Raw genomic sequence first — 18,073 nt, 5'->3', positions numbered from 1 at the left:
AGCCGTATCTGAAAGGTAAACCAAAATGAGGCAAGTGAGCCAAAATATATACGGGCTAGAAGATAAAACCACACACGATGAGAAAATACTCTAAGTGATTTGTTTGAAGCACCAGGTATCTATGTTCCCCTGACGTGGGACTTTGAACACCACGGGAACAGCCCCTCTGAGGGGAGGACGGGGCTTCCTTGCAGCCCGTGGCCTCATGGCACGAGACAGGAGAAACAGGCTTGTCTCTCCTGCTCTCATTAAGGACTGAGGGGACCCACGAGTGACTCCACCCCCTCCACCTCTCAGCCGGGGAGAAGCCACCTCGGTGACGCGTTCTGTCCTAACCATTCCAGTAGGCGGAGAAGGAGAGGCCCGGCCCCAGCATTACAGGGTGAGGTGTACATGGTAAAGAAGGGGCACAGTTTGGATTAGGCCATGGGCTGCCCCCATCCGGAAGCGTGCGCAGCGTTGGGGGGGCGGTGGAGAGCGCAGTGATTGGGCCTCTGCCCCACCTTGTCCCTGGCCGAGCAGGCAGAGTAGGGGACGTGGATGGGGTACACTGCATGTCACTGGTGGTGTCCCCCAGTTTGGCCCCACAGCAGGCTGGCTTGCTGGCTCCTTGCCGGCTGCCCCGGCCACAGGACCTGAGAAATACACGGGATGCTCCGAGCCACTGCATCAGCGTTAGACGTAAGCCATCCCCAGAGCTCGGTGTACTTCCTGGGTCCGTTGGGGCAGTGCGGTCTTGCCAGGCCTGACGGCCCACGTGGGCTCAGAGGCCAGGACGACCTTGCCCTGGTCCTTCGCGTTATCCACAGCCGCCTTCTCGGTGACACCAGCTTCCCTCCCGTGTAGCTCCTCCCCAGCGCAGGCGATCACTCCAGTCCCTCTGCGAGGCTGTGGGCCACTTTCTGTTCCATCAGCTCACCTGACTCGCCCAGGACTGATGACCCTCTGCAGCAGCTCTGCGCAGCCACAGCAGTCTCGGGGTCCCTGCCAGGGGCAAAGTCCGTGTGACAGCGGGGGGTGCACAGACCACCTCAGCGTCTGCCCCGGTTTCGCACCCTTCGGAGTGAGGATGGGTTCCCCTAGCCTCTTCTTACAGTGCTCCCCACAACAAAGGACTTCCTGAGGGAGCCGAGGCACTGGAACCCACACGCCGAAGGTCAGCATCACCCCCCACCTCCCAGAGATTTTTAGCGTACTGTAATTTGACTCTACGGTTTTAGAAGAATAGATCTTATGGACAAAAAGAACAGAAAAAAAATCTTAAACTCTACTCAGCCATCATTTTGAAGGTTGTTTTGTGGATTTTGTTACTCTGAGGCTGTCGTTACCCAGCCTCATATGAATAGAGCATATGAATATGGGTATCAGATACTCCATTCAGGAGAAGAGATACACAATTAGGTTGAGTAAAACTCCTATAAGCTTGAATCAATAAGATGAACTCGTGATATATTTTGTCTTTAAAACATACACACAGTGCCAGTGTCACTTTCCTGGTTTCGATACTGTACTACAGCTACGTAGGAAGTAGCCACTCAGGGGTGGGGGTCAGGGGGGAGTTGTGTGAAAGGCAGACAAGACCCCTCTTGCTACTTCCTGTGAGTCTGTAACTATTTCAAAATAAGCTTGAAATGTAAAAAAGGGAAATCATAAAAATTCAGTTCCTACTTGAATATGTTGCAATGGGCCAAATGGGGGGTCAAGGTGGCCTGAGAGGGTGCGGGAAGTACCCGAGATGTGAAATTCATCAAACCGTTCACAACAAAGGATTCCTGGTGTCTCTGAGTCCTTCCCCACGGATATGATTGCAAGTATTTGGGGAAAATCCCAAAAGCCAAGAAGATCCTTTTACAGAAGGGTCCAAACATTCAAAATTCCATTCTTTTTCCATGCCATCTTGTGGGGTCAGTAAGAGGTGGAGGAGTTAACTGTCCATTGTGCAGGTGGGGAAATGAGGGGAAATGAGTAATGAAGACACTGAATGTGAGCCACACAGAACGGCGAGTAGGTCCAGGGTTGGTGTCTCAGACCACTCAGTCAAAGAATTTCAGTTTTACAGTAGATTCCAGGGGGCATCTAGGCCCTGGTTCCTCCCCAGGTGTACACCAAAATCACCTGAGGATTTCTTTTTAATACAGGGATGGGAGGGGGGCATTCCCTGACATGTATTCGACTGGCCTAGGATCGGGCCTAGTTAGCATTATTCTTAAAACCTCCCTAGATGCTTCTAGGGTACAGTAAGGGTTGAGATCCAATAATCTATCCCAAGTCACTTGTTTATCACCTGAGGAAACTGAGGTCATCGAGGTGAAGTGGCTTATATCAGCTGGTCAGTCACTCAGGGAGCTGGTCGTAGACTCCCAGAAATGGACTCATAGTCTAGTGCTGAAATTTCATTTTCTGTAAGTTTCGTTTTCTCCAGTTCTTGATTTCTTTCCTAACTGAACACACACATACACAGACACACACACACACACACGCACACAGAGGTACGCATGCGTGTGTACTTTATTGGCTATTTCCTCTCTGCTTTGTCTAGTGTCACTCATGGGCAAGACTCTGAATTACCTATTCACTCTGAGTCGGCGCTCATTCGAACTGGAACCATTGCCAAATTCACAGTGATCACAAGATACACATTCTTTCTGCTTGTCTACAATCTATTTAGTGCGTTTGGAAAATTACAAACTAATTGCTTTTCTCCACAAGAACTCCAAAGACACTTTTCTACCCCCAAAAAGAGAGCTTTTCTAATGCATGTAGTTCAGCGTTTGCTTATGGCCTGAGCATTTATCAGAACACATGGATAAATGTGTCTTATGTATTGAGAAATTTTTACTTGTGCAGAACTTTCTGGCTAGTTCAGGATGCCTCCATGGAGGCTTATATTACTGGTGAGAGCTGAGATGGGAGATGAGCTGGGCACTCTGCTGTCAAACCACAAAATCTTGCTCTTACCTCCCGTCCAAGTGATCAGGGATTAAGAGGCATTCTTGGTATTTGGTCCATTTCCTTCATTCGTGAACCAGGTGGCTTGTTTATTTCTGTCAGGCTGAAACCAATAGTAACCACCAGAATCTTGATCACTTCAAAATAAGAGTAGGTTTTTATATTTTACAGTAGATTCCTTCTATATTTAGGAGGCTAATTGAAACTGGGGCTACTACCTCCCTCAATTCTTCCAGAATCCAGCTACCAACCTCCATGACAGGCAACGATGGCCTGAAGCTCTCCTTTAGGGTACAAGACAGATCTGGTTCCAGACACTGCTGCTAAGTGTTTGCACCACTAGGAACACCCCTCAGTAAGATCCCAGGTTCACAGCCATTGGTACTCTGATTTCGTACAATTCTGTACTCACCTGCAAACTCCACAAGACCCTGCACATGGTCCTTGCCCCTTGACTCTTGATGGTAAAGCTGCGGACAAAAGACATCATCAGAACTTTCCATCTCTTACTTCAGTTCTCTATTTCTCTCATTAACCACTTGCGATTCTTCTCTTTCAATAAGCTTCTTCTGTTTTTATTTTCGGGCCACAGGAAAAAACATGGCTGACAATGGTACTCAAATATATATGCTACAGGTCCAACACTTCCAAGATCCAGCTTTCTAGGGAAGCAAGTCTAATTGTCTCCTCTTAACAAATTTCTTTTTTTTTTAATTAATGATTTTATTTATTTATTTTTCTTTCTTTATTATTTCAATTTAAATCCAAGTTAGTTAACATATAGTGTAATAATGATTTTAGGAGAATTCAATGATTCATCACTTACATATAACACCCAGTGCTCATCCCAAGTGTCCGCCTTAATGCCCATCCCCCATTTAGCCCCTCCCCCTACCCACCCACCTCCCCTCCAGCAACCCTCAGTTTGTTCTCTGTATTTCAGAGTCTCTTATGGCTTCCATCCCTCTCTGTTTTTATCTGATTTTTTCCTCCCTTCATCAGATGAACATATGTTCATCTGTTGTGTATCTTAAATTCCACACATGAATGAAATCATATGATATTTGTCTCTCTCTGCCTGACTCATTTTGCTTAGCATAATGGCCCCCTAGTTCCCTCCATGTTGTTGCAAATAGCAAGATTTCATTCTTTTTGATCACCAAGTGATACTTCATCATATATATATATACATATATATACATATACATACATATATATATACATGCATACATACACACCACACCTTCTTTATCCATTCATCAGTCGATTGACATTGGGCTCTTTCCATAATTTGGCTATTGTCAATAGTGCTGCTCTAAACATTGGGGTGCATGTGCCCCTTGGAATCAGCATTTTTGTAACCTTTGGATAAATACCTAGTAGTGCTTTTTCTGGGTTGAAGGGTAGTTCTATTTTTAGTTTTTTGAGGAACCTCCATACTGTTTTCCAGAGTGGCTGCACCAGTTTGCATTCCCACCAACAGTGCAAAAGTGTTCCCCTTTCTGTGAATTCTTGCCAACATCTGTTGTTTCCTGAGTTGTTCATTTTAGCCACTCTGACCTGTGTGAGATGGTATCTCATTGTGGTTTTGATTCGTATTTCCCTGATGATGAGTGGTATTGAGTGTCTTTTCATGTGTCTGTTAGCCATCTAGATGTCTTCTTTGGAAAAGTGTCTACTCACGTCTTTTGCCCATTTCTTTGCTAGATAGATTATTTGCTTTTTGGGTGTTGAGTTTGATAAGTTCTTTGTAGATTTTGGATACTAACCCTTTATCTGATATGTCATTTACAAATCTCTTCTCCCGTTCCATTGGCTGCCTTTTAGTTTTGCTGATTGTTTCCTTCGCTGTGCAGAAACTTTATATTTTGATGAAGTTCCAATGGTTCATTTCTGCTTTTGTTTCCCTTGCCTCCAGAGACGTGTCAAGTAAGAAGTTGCTATAGCCAAAGTTCCTCTTAACAAATTTCAAGCCGAGGCTGCAAAACAAAACCAAAAAAAAAAAAAAAAAAAGTTCCATTTCCCTAATGGAGCTCCATTTTGTGACCCTTAGCAATCATAACTCCATTTTATAACTCTGTTCACATCTCCTCCTTTTGATCAAGATCTTTCTTCAGAAAGCATGGATGATCAATAAATTTTCAAAAACATTGATGAATAATTTTATGGTTTGGGTCCTTCATCGCAGGAAGGTTCATTTCTGGTATGTCATGTCCCACTGAGGAGAGAAACAGGTGTAGGCAGGAGTTGTTGACCTAAGGCCAATGGCTACATTTGAGCAACAGGGAGCCTCAGGGAAATGGATCTTAGGCATTGTCCTCAGTCATATCTGTCAGTTGAGGAAAGATGTCAGGAGGGAAGGTTTGGTCAATCGTTTCTAGTCTCTGAGCTATCGTCACAACATTTTAGGAAGAAACAACAAAAAGAAATAAGAAATGCTGGGAATGCAAGCTGGTGCAGCCACTCTGGCTGCTATTTTGTCTATAGCTTATCACTTGGAAAAATTATCAAAAGGCTTTGCTCAACCTACTTTTTAAATCCATTCCCTTTGCCTGACCCTCACTTACAAGCATGTGGACAAGTTGATAAAGGTTGGAATAACCAGGCTCCTAGGTCTGACTGACTACATGGAATTCTTTCACAAATCTTAGCAGGTCTTCAAAGGCACTGGGAAAGTCCTCGGTAATGGCTTACAGTTCTTAGTCCGAGGAGCATAAGGAACTGATGAAGTCTCAGAGCCTCCTTCCTTAGATCTAACTGGGAAAGGATGCCTGCAGGATCTACATGAACGCCCAGGCTGTCATTATAGAAGGGCAGTCCAACTCATCTAGGATGTGTACATGGAGAGTAGGAGACAGAGGGTGGGAACAGCAGGGGTGGGGGCAGAACAGAGGAGGAGGGGCAAGGGGTTGAGAGGCATCAGCTATTTCTTCTATTCTTGAGAGCCTCTTAGAAGGGTCTGAATTAACTGCTGGGAATGTAGACTTAGCTCCTGAAGGGAAGCAAACTTTCCAGTGTTTCTTTTGGAATCTCCATTTAAAATAAGCCCCCCACTCATTTTGTTCGGTTTTATAACTCCTTTTCAGTCTATGCATGCAAGTAACCTCAGTTTGGACTATCAGAAGTGCCCCACGTTGGCCAATAAGGCTTTAAATCATCGTGGGGAATGCGAGTCTAACAGGCAAACATTTTTCAGCAAGAAGAGCCGTCTTCCTTACACATAAATCCTGCAGGAGCTCTGGCAGGGGGCTGGTTATCAAGAGTCCCCTTAGGAGAATGATCTCCCCAAACAGAGTATTCATCAAGAAGCTGAAACCCAACTCTTGCACTCAAAATGAGTGAAAACAGAATCCTCTCTTCAGAAATGAGAGAGGACAGAAGCCAGCAGCAGAGGACACCCAAACAAGGGAGGTTTGGGCCCAGGAGGACTTCCCACCAAGAACAAGGTTGCCAGGGGAGACGGTGGAAAACAATGGCATCCTGCAGCTACTTCACAGGCGCCCACTGCGGCTTGGAACACAAGGCAGTTGCTCCGGACCCCACTTCTCTGACACCATGGAATGTCAACGGATCTCAGACTGTGTCTGTAAAAACAAGCAATGCATTTATTTGGGGTCTTGGGGATTGCAGTTGGGAAGATAGATTCGAGAGGGATCAAACAACTAGGGGAAGAAATTAGGAGTTTCTAAAGGCAAAAACCACAAGTTGTTTTAAAAGAATAATGATTGATTCTGACAACAGGTGAGCTATCTGATACATAGAAATGTTCCAGAAATGGTTCTGTGGTTAAGGCCCGGGTTCTAGAGTTCAGTCTCCATCCAGGGGCAGACATGCACAAACTCCATTTTCCTAAAGATCTCCCAGCTCCCTTTTGGGACCCCCAGCAATTCTCCAAGTCCATCTCGGGACTCCCTGTTCACACTCATCTCAACATGGAGCTTTCCCAGGACTAAATGAACTGTGTCTGGGGGTAAATTTGCTTTGCGGGAGCGGCTGGAGAACCCCCACTCTATGACGTGTATCGGGAGGGTGGGACAGTTTCCAGTGAAAGGTAGAAAGAAACAGGGACTTGGCAGACAGCACCAACAGGAGCCTCACCCCCAGTTTCAGCACTTTTCTCGTCTCCCTGTTATCACAGACACCCTGAGCACAGAACGTGACGTGGGCCGGGATGAGGGATGCCAAGCCTGGTGCCGTGGGCGCCTCCAGAACTGGACAGGGCCCTGAGCAGCTACGAGAGTCACGTCTGCTGAGTAAGGACACTTTAGACGACTACCGTAGAGGGCATCAAAAATACTGTCATTAAGGCCTAACGTGTTCTGTCTGAAGTCTCAAGATGCTAGCACATACACTCTCTCCGTTCTAATGAACAAGGAAGAGGTTACATGCTCTTACTGCCATTGGCCATTCTCAGGAAGGGTATGCAAAAAACAAAGCAGAGAAGAACTGGTAAAACACAGCCTCTCAGACAACAGTGGCAGATTTGGGTCAAAACTCCAGCTTGGAGAGATGCAGAATTTTATGCCACGAAAGGGAGGCTTTCTATTTCCAGATGAGCAAACGAAGGCACAGATCTGGGGCGAGAGTGTGGCAAGGTCCCGCAGCCAACTTCCCCAGGCCTCCCTGGCTCCAGGGTCCGCGGACCCTACGTGCCTGGCACTCCACACTCCCAGCTCTGCACAAGGCCACGCGGAGCCTGAGAGAGGACTTAGCACATCGGTGAAACTGCTTCTCCTCGGCCTCTTCTCAGTCAGTTTCCAGACAGACCAAAGAAAGCAATCCTGGTTTTGTTTTCCCCAAGCAGGAACTCTGCTCACTAGTTTCGCTTTCCACTTTCAGTTTCCATCTCGGTTTCCAGTCTAACTTGCCAACAACACGTCCACAGGTTACGTCATGAACTGTTCATCTTTCTCATATAGCCCTGTGGTGGGGCTCACATCCTGAAACCCCAGTCTCCTGGCTGGATCTCAGAAGAGCCCACAGCTAAACAAGGCCCTGCTGAACTGGCAGCCATGAGGTAAGGACTTCTCTGCTTCTCTGCCTGTCAGTCTAAAGTTCTAGACAAAAAGGCTAATCAATACTATCTCAAAAGACTGATTTCAGTGATGTCGAGTTTCCTTACTCTTCCAGGTGAGGGTCTGCTTGGAGACTGAGTGTCCTTAATTCAGGCTTTTTCTTTTCTTTTTTTTTTTCTTTTTCTTTTTTTTTAGCATCACCCCGAGGAAGCTTACCTCATAACAAAGCCCAAAGAAGCAGAGGGATGTGGGAAAAGAGTTTCGCAGGGAGGGAGAAAATGATCCACGTCTCTGAAATTCTCTTCCCCAAACTCCCGTCCGTCTGACCGAGGGAGGGAATGGACAGTTTGTCTGGAAAGGGACACTGCTTTCTGCTGGCTCCTCGCCTGGGGAAAAGGACCCCCACAGCCGTGTGAGCCACAGTCCTGGGCTCTCCCCAGATGTCTTGAGGAAAATATTGTGGGCAAATGGTGGCAGAAGCTCACTGTCTAGGGAGCAAGGCCCTCCTCTGTAGACTTCTGGTCTCACTCTCTGTGCTGCTGGGCTCCTATGTCAGGCCTTCTCAACGTCCCTGCATTTAAGATTAGCAGATGACCCTCTCTCCTGGGGAAGCCTCTGGTCTGCAGATACCCTCCTGTCGGTGGGGCTGGACTGCAGTTGTGGCCTCATGTGGGAATTTCTGTGCTGTCCAAACTGAGTCTTGAGTTAAGTAACCCTTAATATCAACAGATTTTTAAAAAATTAATTGATACTGACTTGCACATTTCCCCTCGGTGCTCCAGTGGGCAAAATTTTCAAGGGGCAAAAGTTCCAGAAAGTGCATAATTACAGGCCTATGATCAACCCTCCTCCCAGGTCCATTGACAGAGGGGGTTGTCACTGACAGGGAAAATAATAATGATAATAAAGTAGCTATCGCTTCCTGAATGCTTATAAAGTGCCAGCCTGGCTTCTAAAATTATTATGTAAATCATGGGGCGCCTGGGCGGTTCAGTCAGTTAAGCATCCCACTCTTGGTTTTGGCACAGGTCATGATCTCACAGCTTGGTGGGTGTGAGTCCCACGTCAGGCTCTGTGCTGACAATGCGAAGCCTGCTTGGGATTCTCTCCCCAACCCCCTCACTCTCTGCCCCTCCACCACTTGTGCTGTCTCTGTGTCTCTCAAAATAAAGAAACTTTAAACAATTTAAATTATGATGTAAATTATATTTAATTATTTAAAAAACCCTCAAAAGACACCTACGAAGCAGGTACTCATATCACCCTGATTTTGCAACAATGAATCTTAGATTTAGAAACATTAAGATCACACAGATAGTAAGTGATAGAGCTGGGACATGAGCCAGAGTCTCTATTCAGTGATACCCAATTTGACCTCTACACCCATGCTTCTTAAAGTGTACCAGTGGAAGGTTTGTGAGACTATTTCGGATGGCACTCCAGTTGGTGTTTATGTTTTAATGTTTTGTTTATTTCAACATGTACTAACGAAAAATACATACATCATTTGAAGAATTTCTGTTCAGGTTACTAGTACAATGTTTCATTGTGATAAGATACATGTATGATAAACTTAGCCATTTTAACTATTTTTTAAGTACGCAATTTTGTGGTATTTAGTGCATTCACAGTGATGTCCACCCATCACCAGTATCCACTTCAAGAACATCTTCCTCACCTGAGGGGAAATCCCGTACCCCTTAAGCAGTCACTCTCCACTCATCCTTCGCCCCAGGCCCTGGCAACCATTAATCTGCTTTCTCTCTATGTATTTGCCCCCTGTGGATATTTCTCTTTTTTTTTTGTAAGATTTAAAATTTTTTAATGTTTATTTATTTGGGGTGGGGGGGAGAGCACGGGGGGAGGAGCCGAGAGAGAGAGGGAGACACAGAATCCAAAGCAGACTCCAGGCTCTGAGCTGTCAGCACAGAGCCCTATGCAGGGCTCGAACCCGCGAACAGGGAGATCATGACCTGAGCAGAAGTCGGATGCTTAACCCACTGAGGCACCCAGGCACCCCCCATTGTGGATATTTCACAAACAAAGAAGCATACAATAAGTGGCTCTTTGTGACTGCCTTATTTCACTTAGCACAATGTCTTCAAGGTTTACCCATGTTGTAGCAGGTGACAGAATGTCCTTCCCTTTTAAGGCTGAATAATATGCCACTGTATGTATTTACCACTTTGTTTAGCGGTTCATCCGTCTATGGACATTTAGGATGCTTCCACCTTTTGACTATTGTGAACAATGCCTGCTAGGAATAGAAGTATGCAAATCGTCTGTTTGAGTCTCTGCTTTTACTTATTTTGGGTACATACCCAGAAGTGATACTGCTGAATCACATGGCCGTTCTATTTCATTTTCTGAGGAATCATCACCATTTTCCACAGCAACTGTCCCAGTTTACATTCCCACTAGTAATTCCTCCACATCCTCGCCAACGCGTGGTTTTTGTTTTCCGTTTTGTTGAGGGCAGCCATCCTAATGGGTGTGAAGTGGTGCCTTGTGTTTTCGATTTGCATCTCACTAATGGTGGGTGATGTTGAGCATCTTTTCATGTGCTTCCTGGCCATCTGTGTGTCTTCTTTGGAGAAATATCTGTTTTAAGTCCTTTGGCCATTTTGTAGTCACCTGTTTTTTTGTTGTTGTTGAGTCATGAGGGTTGTTTATATAGTCTGGATATTAATCTCTTATCAGCTATGTGATTTGCAAATAATCTCTCCCATTTTAGGAGTTGCCTTCTCATTCTGTCAGTAGTGCCCTTTGATGCACAAACGTTTCTAATTTTGATGAAAATCCAGTTTACCTCTGTTTACTTATGTTGCCTATGCTTTCAGTGTCCTATCCAAGACTGCCAAATCCAATGTCATAAAGTTTTTTCCTATTTTCTTCTAAGATTTTTGTAATTTTGATCCATCTTGAGTTCATTTTTTATATGTCTACAGTGTAAGATAAGGGCCCACTTTCATTCTTTTGCAAGTGGATATCCAGCTCTCCTGGCACCATTTGTTGAAACACGTTTCCCCATTAAGTGGTCTTGGTACATGTTTCAAAACTCATTTGGCCATTGTTATGACCATCGTTACGGCCACGTTATGGAATTGTGAACCCCTAGCATCTCCCCAGATTTATATGTTGAAGCCCTGACCCCCAGTGTGACCGTATTTAGAGACAGGGCCTGTAAGGAAGTACTAAGGGTTAAATGAGGCCATAAGGGTGGGCCCTTAATCTGAAAGGGCTGATATCCTTGACAGAAGAAGTGCGTGTGGACGAGAGGTCACATGTGGACTCCAGTAACAGAGCCCTTCTCAGGAAACAAATCAGTGGGCACCTTGATTTGGGACTCCCAGCCTCCAAAACTGGGAGAAAAGAAATATCTGCAATATCTGTTGGTTAAGCCACCCCGTCTGCGGTACCTCATCATGATAGCCTGAAATGACCATTGCAACCATATACGTAAGTGTTTATTTCTGGGCCCTCCATTTTGCTCCACTGCTCCAGGTGTCTGTTTTTATGCCCGTCCCACACCGTTTTGATTGGGGTAGCTTTGTAGTAAGTTTTGAAATCCGAAAGCGTGAGACCTCCAATTTTGTTCTTTTTTAAGATCGTTTTGGTTATTCGAGATCTCTTGAGATTCCATACGAATTTTAGGACGGATTTTTCTATTTCTGTAAAAAACATGTCATTGGGATTTTGATAGGGATTGCACTGAATCTGTAGATTGCTTTGGGTGGTACTGACATCTGAACAACATTAAAGCTTCCAGGCTGTGAACACAGGATGCCTCTTCCTTTCTTTGTGTCTTCTTAATTTCTTTCAGCAATCTTTTGTAATTTTTAGTGGACAAGTCTTTCGCCTCTTTGGTTGACTTTATTCCTAAGTATTTGATTCTTTATGATATTATTAAAAAAGAATTGTTTTCTTTTTTTTTTTTTAATGTTTAAGTGTTTTATTTTATTTTTGAGAGAAAGAGAAACAGAGTATGAGAGGGAGAAGGGCAGAGAGAGAGGGAGACACAGAATCCAAAGCAGGCTCCAGGCTCCCAGCTGTCAGCACAGAGCCTGACGCGGGGCCTGAACCCATGAACCATGAGATCGTGACCTGAGCCGGAGTCAGACACTCAACTGACTGAGTCACGCAGGCACCCCAGGAAAAGAACTTTCAACCCAGAATCCCATGCCCCACAAAAATATCCTTCTAGAATGAGGATTAAATCAAGATGTTCTCAGATGAGGTGCGTCTTGCCGGCTCAGTCAGTGGGGTGTGTGACTTTTCATCTCAGGGTTGGGAGTTTTAGCCCCACACTGGGTGTAGAGATTACTTAAAAAGAAAATCTTTTAAAGTGAAAGTGAAAAAGGTGAGTGAGAAAAGGCAATCTCAAAATGCTGTATAACTCCATCATCTGACATTCTTGAAGTGACAGAGTGAGAGAGATGAAACAAATTACCAGAGGCTAGGGATGTTTGGAGAGTGGGGAGCGAACAGGTGTCACTGAAGGGACAGTGTGCGGGAGATATTTGTGATGATAAAATAGTTCTGTATCTTGATTGGGTGCGTGGATTTACTCACGTGATGAAACGACACAGGATTTACACACATTGTACCAATGTTGGTGTCTTCATTTTGTTATTGTATGGTACTTGTGTAAGGTATTGGAAGAAACCAGGCGAAGGGTACACTGGAGCTCCGTACTCTCTTTGCAAATTTCAGTGATTCTCTAATTATTTCCAAATTGTAAGTGGAAAAAAAAATTGGTCGAACAAATATTCTCTTTCAGGTGGTCTAAATTTGTGGCATAATCTGCAGACTAAGGTCCTGAAGTGAATACGGTTTTATAAGCCTCTACGTTTCTCTTTCTTTTTTCTTTCTTCTTCTTTTTTTTCTTTCTTTTGAGAGAGAGTGTGTGTAAGCGGGGGAGGCACAGAGAGGGGGACAGAGGATCGAAAGCAGGCTCTGCGCTGACAGCAGCAAGCTCAATTCAGGGCTCAAACTCACAAACTGCGAGATCGTGACCTGAGCCGAAGTCAGATGCTCAACTGACTGAGCCACCCAGGCTCTATGTTTCTAACTGGTTTCTGTCCTGAATGTAGGAATAGGAAAAGAGGAAACTCTCATTATAGCATGTAATATGTGCTCTAAGTACTTAACACACATACAGGCTTATTAATGTTCACCCAACTTCAGACTCAAGCGTGCTCAGTCTATTCCTATCCCCATTTTACAAACGAGACTCTGAAACAGAGGGAGGTTACTTGGTAAAAAGTGGCAGAGCCAGTGTCTGAGACCAAGCAAACTGCATTCAAAGTCTGTGCGGATCTTAGGAACGTAGGGATTCTGAGGAAAATCAAAGCAGGCGTGCCCTTTCCAAGGCTAAGTCCTAAAGATGAGCTGTTTTCTCTGGCTTCTTTCTATCGACCGCTCCTCACTTAACAACGAAAACTTGTTTTTCTCTTTTGCAGTAAGAACGCTGATGAGGTCAAAGGTAAGCTGCTTCAGCTGAGATGCCACTTCACCTGGGAGCTGCTAGTTGAAGACACTGAGATGCCCGATTTAGAGAACAGGATCCTGGATGAGATTGAGTTCCTAGACACCAAATACAACGCGGGCATACACAACCTGCTGGCCTACGTCCAACACCTGAAAGGCCAGACTCAGGAGGCCCTGGGGAGCCTGAAGGAAGCCGAAGACCTGATCCAGCAGGAACACGGCGACCGATCGGCTGTGAGAAGCCTGGTCACCTGGGGCAACTACGCCTGGCTGTATCACCACATGGGCAGGCTGGCGCAGGCCCAGACTTACCTGGCCAGGGTGGCGAACACTTGTGAGAAGTTTGCAGCCCCCTCCTGCTACAGGCTGGACTGTCCTCAGATGGACTGCGAGGAAGGGTGGGCCTTGCTGAAGTGTGGAGGAAAGAACTACGAGCGGGCCAAGGCCTGCTTCGAAAAGGCTCTGGCAGCGGAGCCCGAGAACCCTGAATTCAGCACTGGGTATGCAATCACCATCTATCGGCTGGACGGCCTCAACAAAGCGACCCAGGTCAGCGACGCATCTTGTCTGCAGCCTCTAAAAGAGGCCATCAGGCTGAACCCAGAAGACGCGTACATTAAGGCTCTGCTCGCCCTGAAGCTTCAGGACGTGGGCCAAGAAGCCGAAGGAGAAAAGTACGTCGAAGAGGCACTGACCAACATGTCCTCGCAGACCTACGTCTTTCGATACGCGGCCAAGTTTTACCGCAGGAAAGGCGCTCTGGATAAAGCTCTTCAGCTCTTAAAGAGGGCCCTGCAGGCCACGCCCTCCTCCGCTTTCCTGCATCACCAGATGGGGCTTTGTTACAAGGCACGCATGATCCAAATCAAGAGAGCGGCAGACTGGCAGCCCAGAGGACGGGATAGAGACAATGTCGACAAAATGGTAAGGTTAGCCATAGCTCATTTTCAATTTGCTCTGGAACAAAAGCCCACATTTGACGTTGCTTATATACACCTGGCCGGTATGTACATAGAAGCTGGCAACCACAGAAAAGCTGAAGACATTTACCAAAAATTGTTATGTTTGACGTCCCTCGACGAAGAAAAACAGCAAAAGGTACATTTCCACTATGGTCAATTTCAGGAATTTCAAAAGAAATCTGAAGTCAATGCAATTATCCATTATTTAAAAGCACTAAAAACAGAAAAGGTGTCACTGACAAGAGATAAATGTATTAATTCTTTGGAGAAACTGACTTTAAGAAGACTTTCCAGAAATGCATCAGACATAGAAAGCTTGAGCATTCTTGGGTTTATCTACAAAGTCAAAGGCGAAATGAATAAAGCCCTGGAGTACTATGAGCAGGCCCTGAGGCTGGCTGTGGACTCTGGGAACTCTGGCACCTGATCCTGGGTGTGGAAATATGAACCACATTCACATTTTATTTGATTTTAGGTAAACATGTTAACTCTAACCATTGTTTCTGTTTGCTACTTTCAGAAACATATTAAGCAATCCACTGCAGTGATGCAAGTTTTTAACCATTACCCAAACCTGGTAAAATATTGGTTCTATTCAGAAAATACTGAAACAGAATATATACATCTCTGTTATGTGAGAGAGGAACCATTTCTCTGCGAATGTTATATAGTCGAAAAACCATTTGTCGAGTAGATTCGTAGCAGATAAAGGCCTGGATTTACATAAAACAAAAATGTTTCATTCATTCATTTTATCAACAAATAGTTTTTGGTGTTAGATACCAAATATGGTGATGTAGCGGAGGAAAAAATCTTTTTACGCTACCCATTTTAGGTTCATTGGCCAGGACTCCATAATTAGAATGACAAGCACAGATTAACAAGAGATAAACAAACAGAGATTTATGAATACATGCACCGCACACACACAGGAGAGCACCCAGTGATGAGTAACTCAAAAGGGTGGCTAGAAAACATAGCATCCTGGCAAATGAACAATGCATTTTTAGAGAAGGGATAAGAAATTTTAGAGAAGGGAAAAGAACCTTGAGTTTCTAGGGTGGCAAACTGTAGGAATGTAAATATTTGGGGGAGATTAATGGAAAACAAGGGCTAGTTGAGAAGGTTTGTTATGGGGGCCTGGGTGGCTCAGTTAGTTGAGCGTCCAACTTCGGCTCAGGTCATGATCTCACAGTTGGTGAGTTCGAGCCCCGCGTCGGGCTCTGTGCTGACAGCTCAGAGCCCCAAGCCTGCTTCGGATTCTGTGTCTCCCTCTCTCTCTGTCCCTCCCCTACTCACTCTCTCCCTCTCTCAAAAATAAATAAACATTTTTAAAAATTAGGGGAAAAAAAAAAGAAGAAGAAGGTTTGTTATGTAGATTACTCCAGCAGTGACTCTGGGCTAATAAGGGTCTACACTTGTCTCAGGCAATCAACTTCTCACCTTCCTGGTGGAGAGGGTAAGGGGACATCACTACAAAGTTCTGTACTGCTTGTAGGCAGGTAGGGGGAGTACGCAGAGCGTTTCTTGTACCCTGCTTCTTCTCAACTGCCCTCAGTTCAAAATAATCCCTACACCAACATGGCATATTTTGGGGCGGCATACTCTGCTCCCCTTCAGCAAAGAAAGCAGACATCTCCCCAAACCTCCTGAAGTTTACGATCTAGTCAGTAACAAGTACACAGTCAATTACTTGTTTGATGTTTGATATTTATTGTTCCAAAGCAGTTTCTCTTCTTTCATGCCACATGTAGCACTGTTTATTCAGTCATTTTCTGGTATTGATTGATCAAAAACACAGGAAAAGGATGCTAAATGATCTGAGAGACCATCAGCAACAACCACCTTTGTGACATTTTATTAAAAGGGGTTGCACACCAAGCAATATTTTTAAAAGGAAGAAATAAGGAAACAATGTCTTTTCTCATCCAATAGTTTTAAAAGGAAGAGATAAGGAAACAGTGTGACTGCTTTTTTCATCCATGTATTTTTTTAGGGGGAGGATGTATTAATTTCCCACTGTGGCTGTTAACAAATTACCACAAACTTGGTGGCTTAAAACCGCAAAAACTTATGATCTTACAGTTCTGAAGGTCAGAAATCTGAAATGGGTGTCACTGGATGGAAATCCACTGGCAACGGCCACAGAGGTATTGGCAACTGCCTCCAGAGGTCCTAGGGGACAATCCTTTTTTGTACCTTTTCCAACTACTTAGAGGCTGCCTGCATTCTTGGTGGGGATCCGTAATCCACAAGAACACAAATCCTCAAGGAATTCATACACAGATTGCGAAAGCCTTTTGATTTCTACTAAAATTCGTTAGGAATCGAAGGGAGCAAAGTTCATCATTGAAGGCTAGACATGAGAGCCACACAGATCCGATCTTCTCAACATACTTGTAACTAAAACAAAGACTTCTTAGATTTAACAAAAATGGTATCTTACAGTGCTTGAGTTTGGGGAGGAGGCCCAAAGTGACACTGGCACTAAAGTGAGTCTAGCCACTGGGAACTCTCCCAGAGAGAGAAACATGAAAGGTAAATACTGGTCGGATGACTGGTTAATCTACTAGGCAGCTCTTCCCAGGTATTGCTAATACATCATTTGCAGCCAGAAAGCAGAGCTCATTCATGCAACATAAATCTCTGGATTATGGATGTGTTTGTGTGAGGGGTGCTTGACGACCCAGAGGTCGCAGTCATCAGAGTGTCTTATAATCTAACACCATCTCTCTATCCCCTCGCGTCCCCTCCTCTGGAAGAGGTGTCTGCACTCTGAGGGCTCGGAAGCTCTAATGTGTGGAAGAGCCTGGACGCTTGCAGGGGAAAACAGCAAGCAGCAAATCCAGAAAAAGAGCTGCTCTTCCGTACTGAAAACGCTCCTGTCAAGCCTCCACATGACTATCTCCGGGCATTACGGAGAAGTCTCGGAACTGACAGCTGACTTCCAGGACTTGTTACCCCTCCCATGGAAATGACCGGCAAAACCTCAGCTGGCGTCCTTGTTTAGAGTTTCTGCCGCTCAAAACTTTCTCCAAGTGCCTAGGGAATGTCTCTCACGTAGTCCAAATCCGGCCAGGCCACAGCTCCTGCCACTCCCTACTGTTAAGGTGCCCCCAGCCAGATCTTTGCTAACTGCTGTCCGCACACCACTGCAAGCTCCAGTTCCTCGGGGACCCTCTCTGGTCACCGTTGTCCCCATTGTTATGATGCTGCTAGTACTGGAACTGCATTGGGACTGAGGGCCCCTACCCATAGCCTGCCCCAGCTTGACCCAGAGGGTGGGTCATGAATCCACAGCCCTGAAGCCTGTCCCCAGCAGACCAGATGTGACACAGCCACACTTCTCTGACATTCCCCTTGATGTCCACCGTTCTCTCACGCACGCCTCCTCTTGAACTCCAGGACCATCCCCAGCTGCTCATCTGTGCTCAACTCTTCCTCTCCTTCCTGAAATCCAGCTCCTATCTCTTGCAGGCTGTGTCCTGAGGACAAGCTCACATGATTTCAAACACATACACGAGGGTATTATTTACAGCACTGATTCTCAAGGAGGGAGAATCTGAGGGGAGAGGAGAATGTTGTCCCTGAGAGAAGAGAAAGAAAAAAAAGTTCCTCAATAGCACCAAGGTTGAGAAACTGACTTACATGTATTTC

General features: G+C 45.3%; 1 protein-coding gene and 1 pseudogene across 2 annotated transcripts in view; one reads left to right on the top strand and one right to left on the bottom strand.

The window, feature by feature from the left end:
* Positions 1 to 15,151, top strand: part of LOC109255379 (interferon-induced protein with tetratricopeptide repeats 1-like) — a 39,237-nt gene extending 24,086 nt beyond the window's left edge. Inside the window, exons 1-2 of one of the 2 annotated variants that reach the window (XM_019429997.2) lie at positions 6,529 to 7,966; positions 13,427 to 15,151. In XM_019429997.2, the coding sequence (XP_019285542.2) occupies positions 7,962 to 7,966; positions 13,427 to 14,843 (1,422 nt within the window). In that variant the 5' untranslated portion in view covers positions 6,529 to 7,961 and the 3' untranslated portion in view covers positions 14,844 to 15,151. Of the gene's footprint in view, positions 1 to 6,528; positions 7,967 to 13,426 lie in introns of those variants that run through there. The other variant, XM_019429998.2, reaches the window with a different exon arrangement.
* Positions 143 to 1,338, bottom strand: LOC128779079 (triosephosphate isomerase-like; annotated as a pseudogene).
* Positions 15,152 to 18,073: the final 2,922 nt, after the last annotated feature.

This window comes from Panthera pardus, unplaced genomic scaffold (genome assembly GCF_024362965.1).
Source record: "Panthera pardus isolate Hobbes unplaced genomic scaffold, ASM2436296v1 HiC_scaffold_22, whole genome shotgun sequence".
NCBI lineage: Eukaryota > Metazoa > Chordata > Mammalia > Carnivora > Felidae > Panthera > Panthera pardus.
This window is presented reverse-complemented; position numbering and strand designations above follow the sequence as displayed.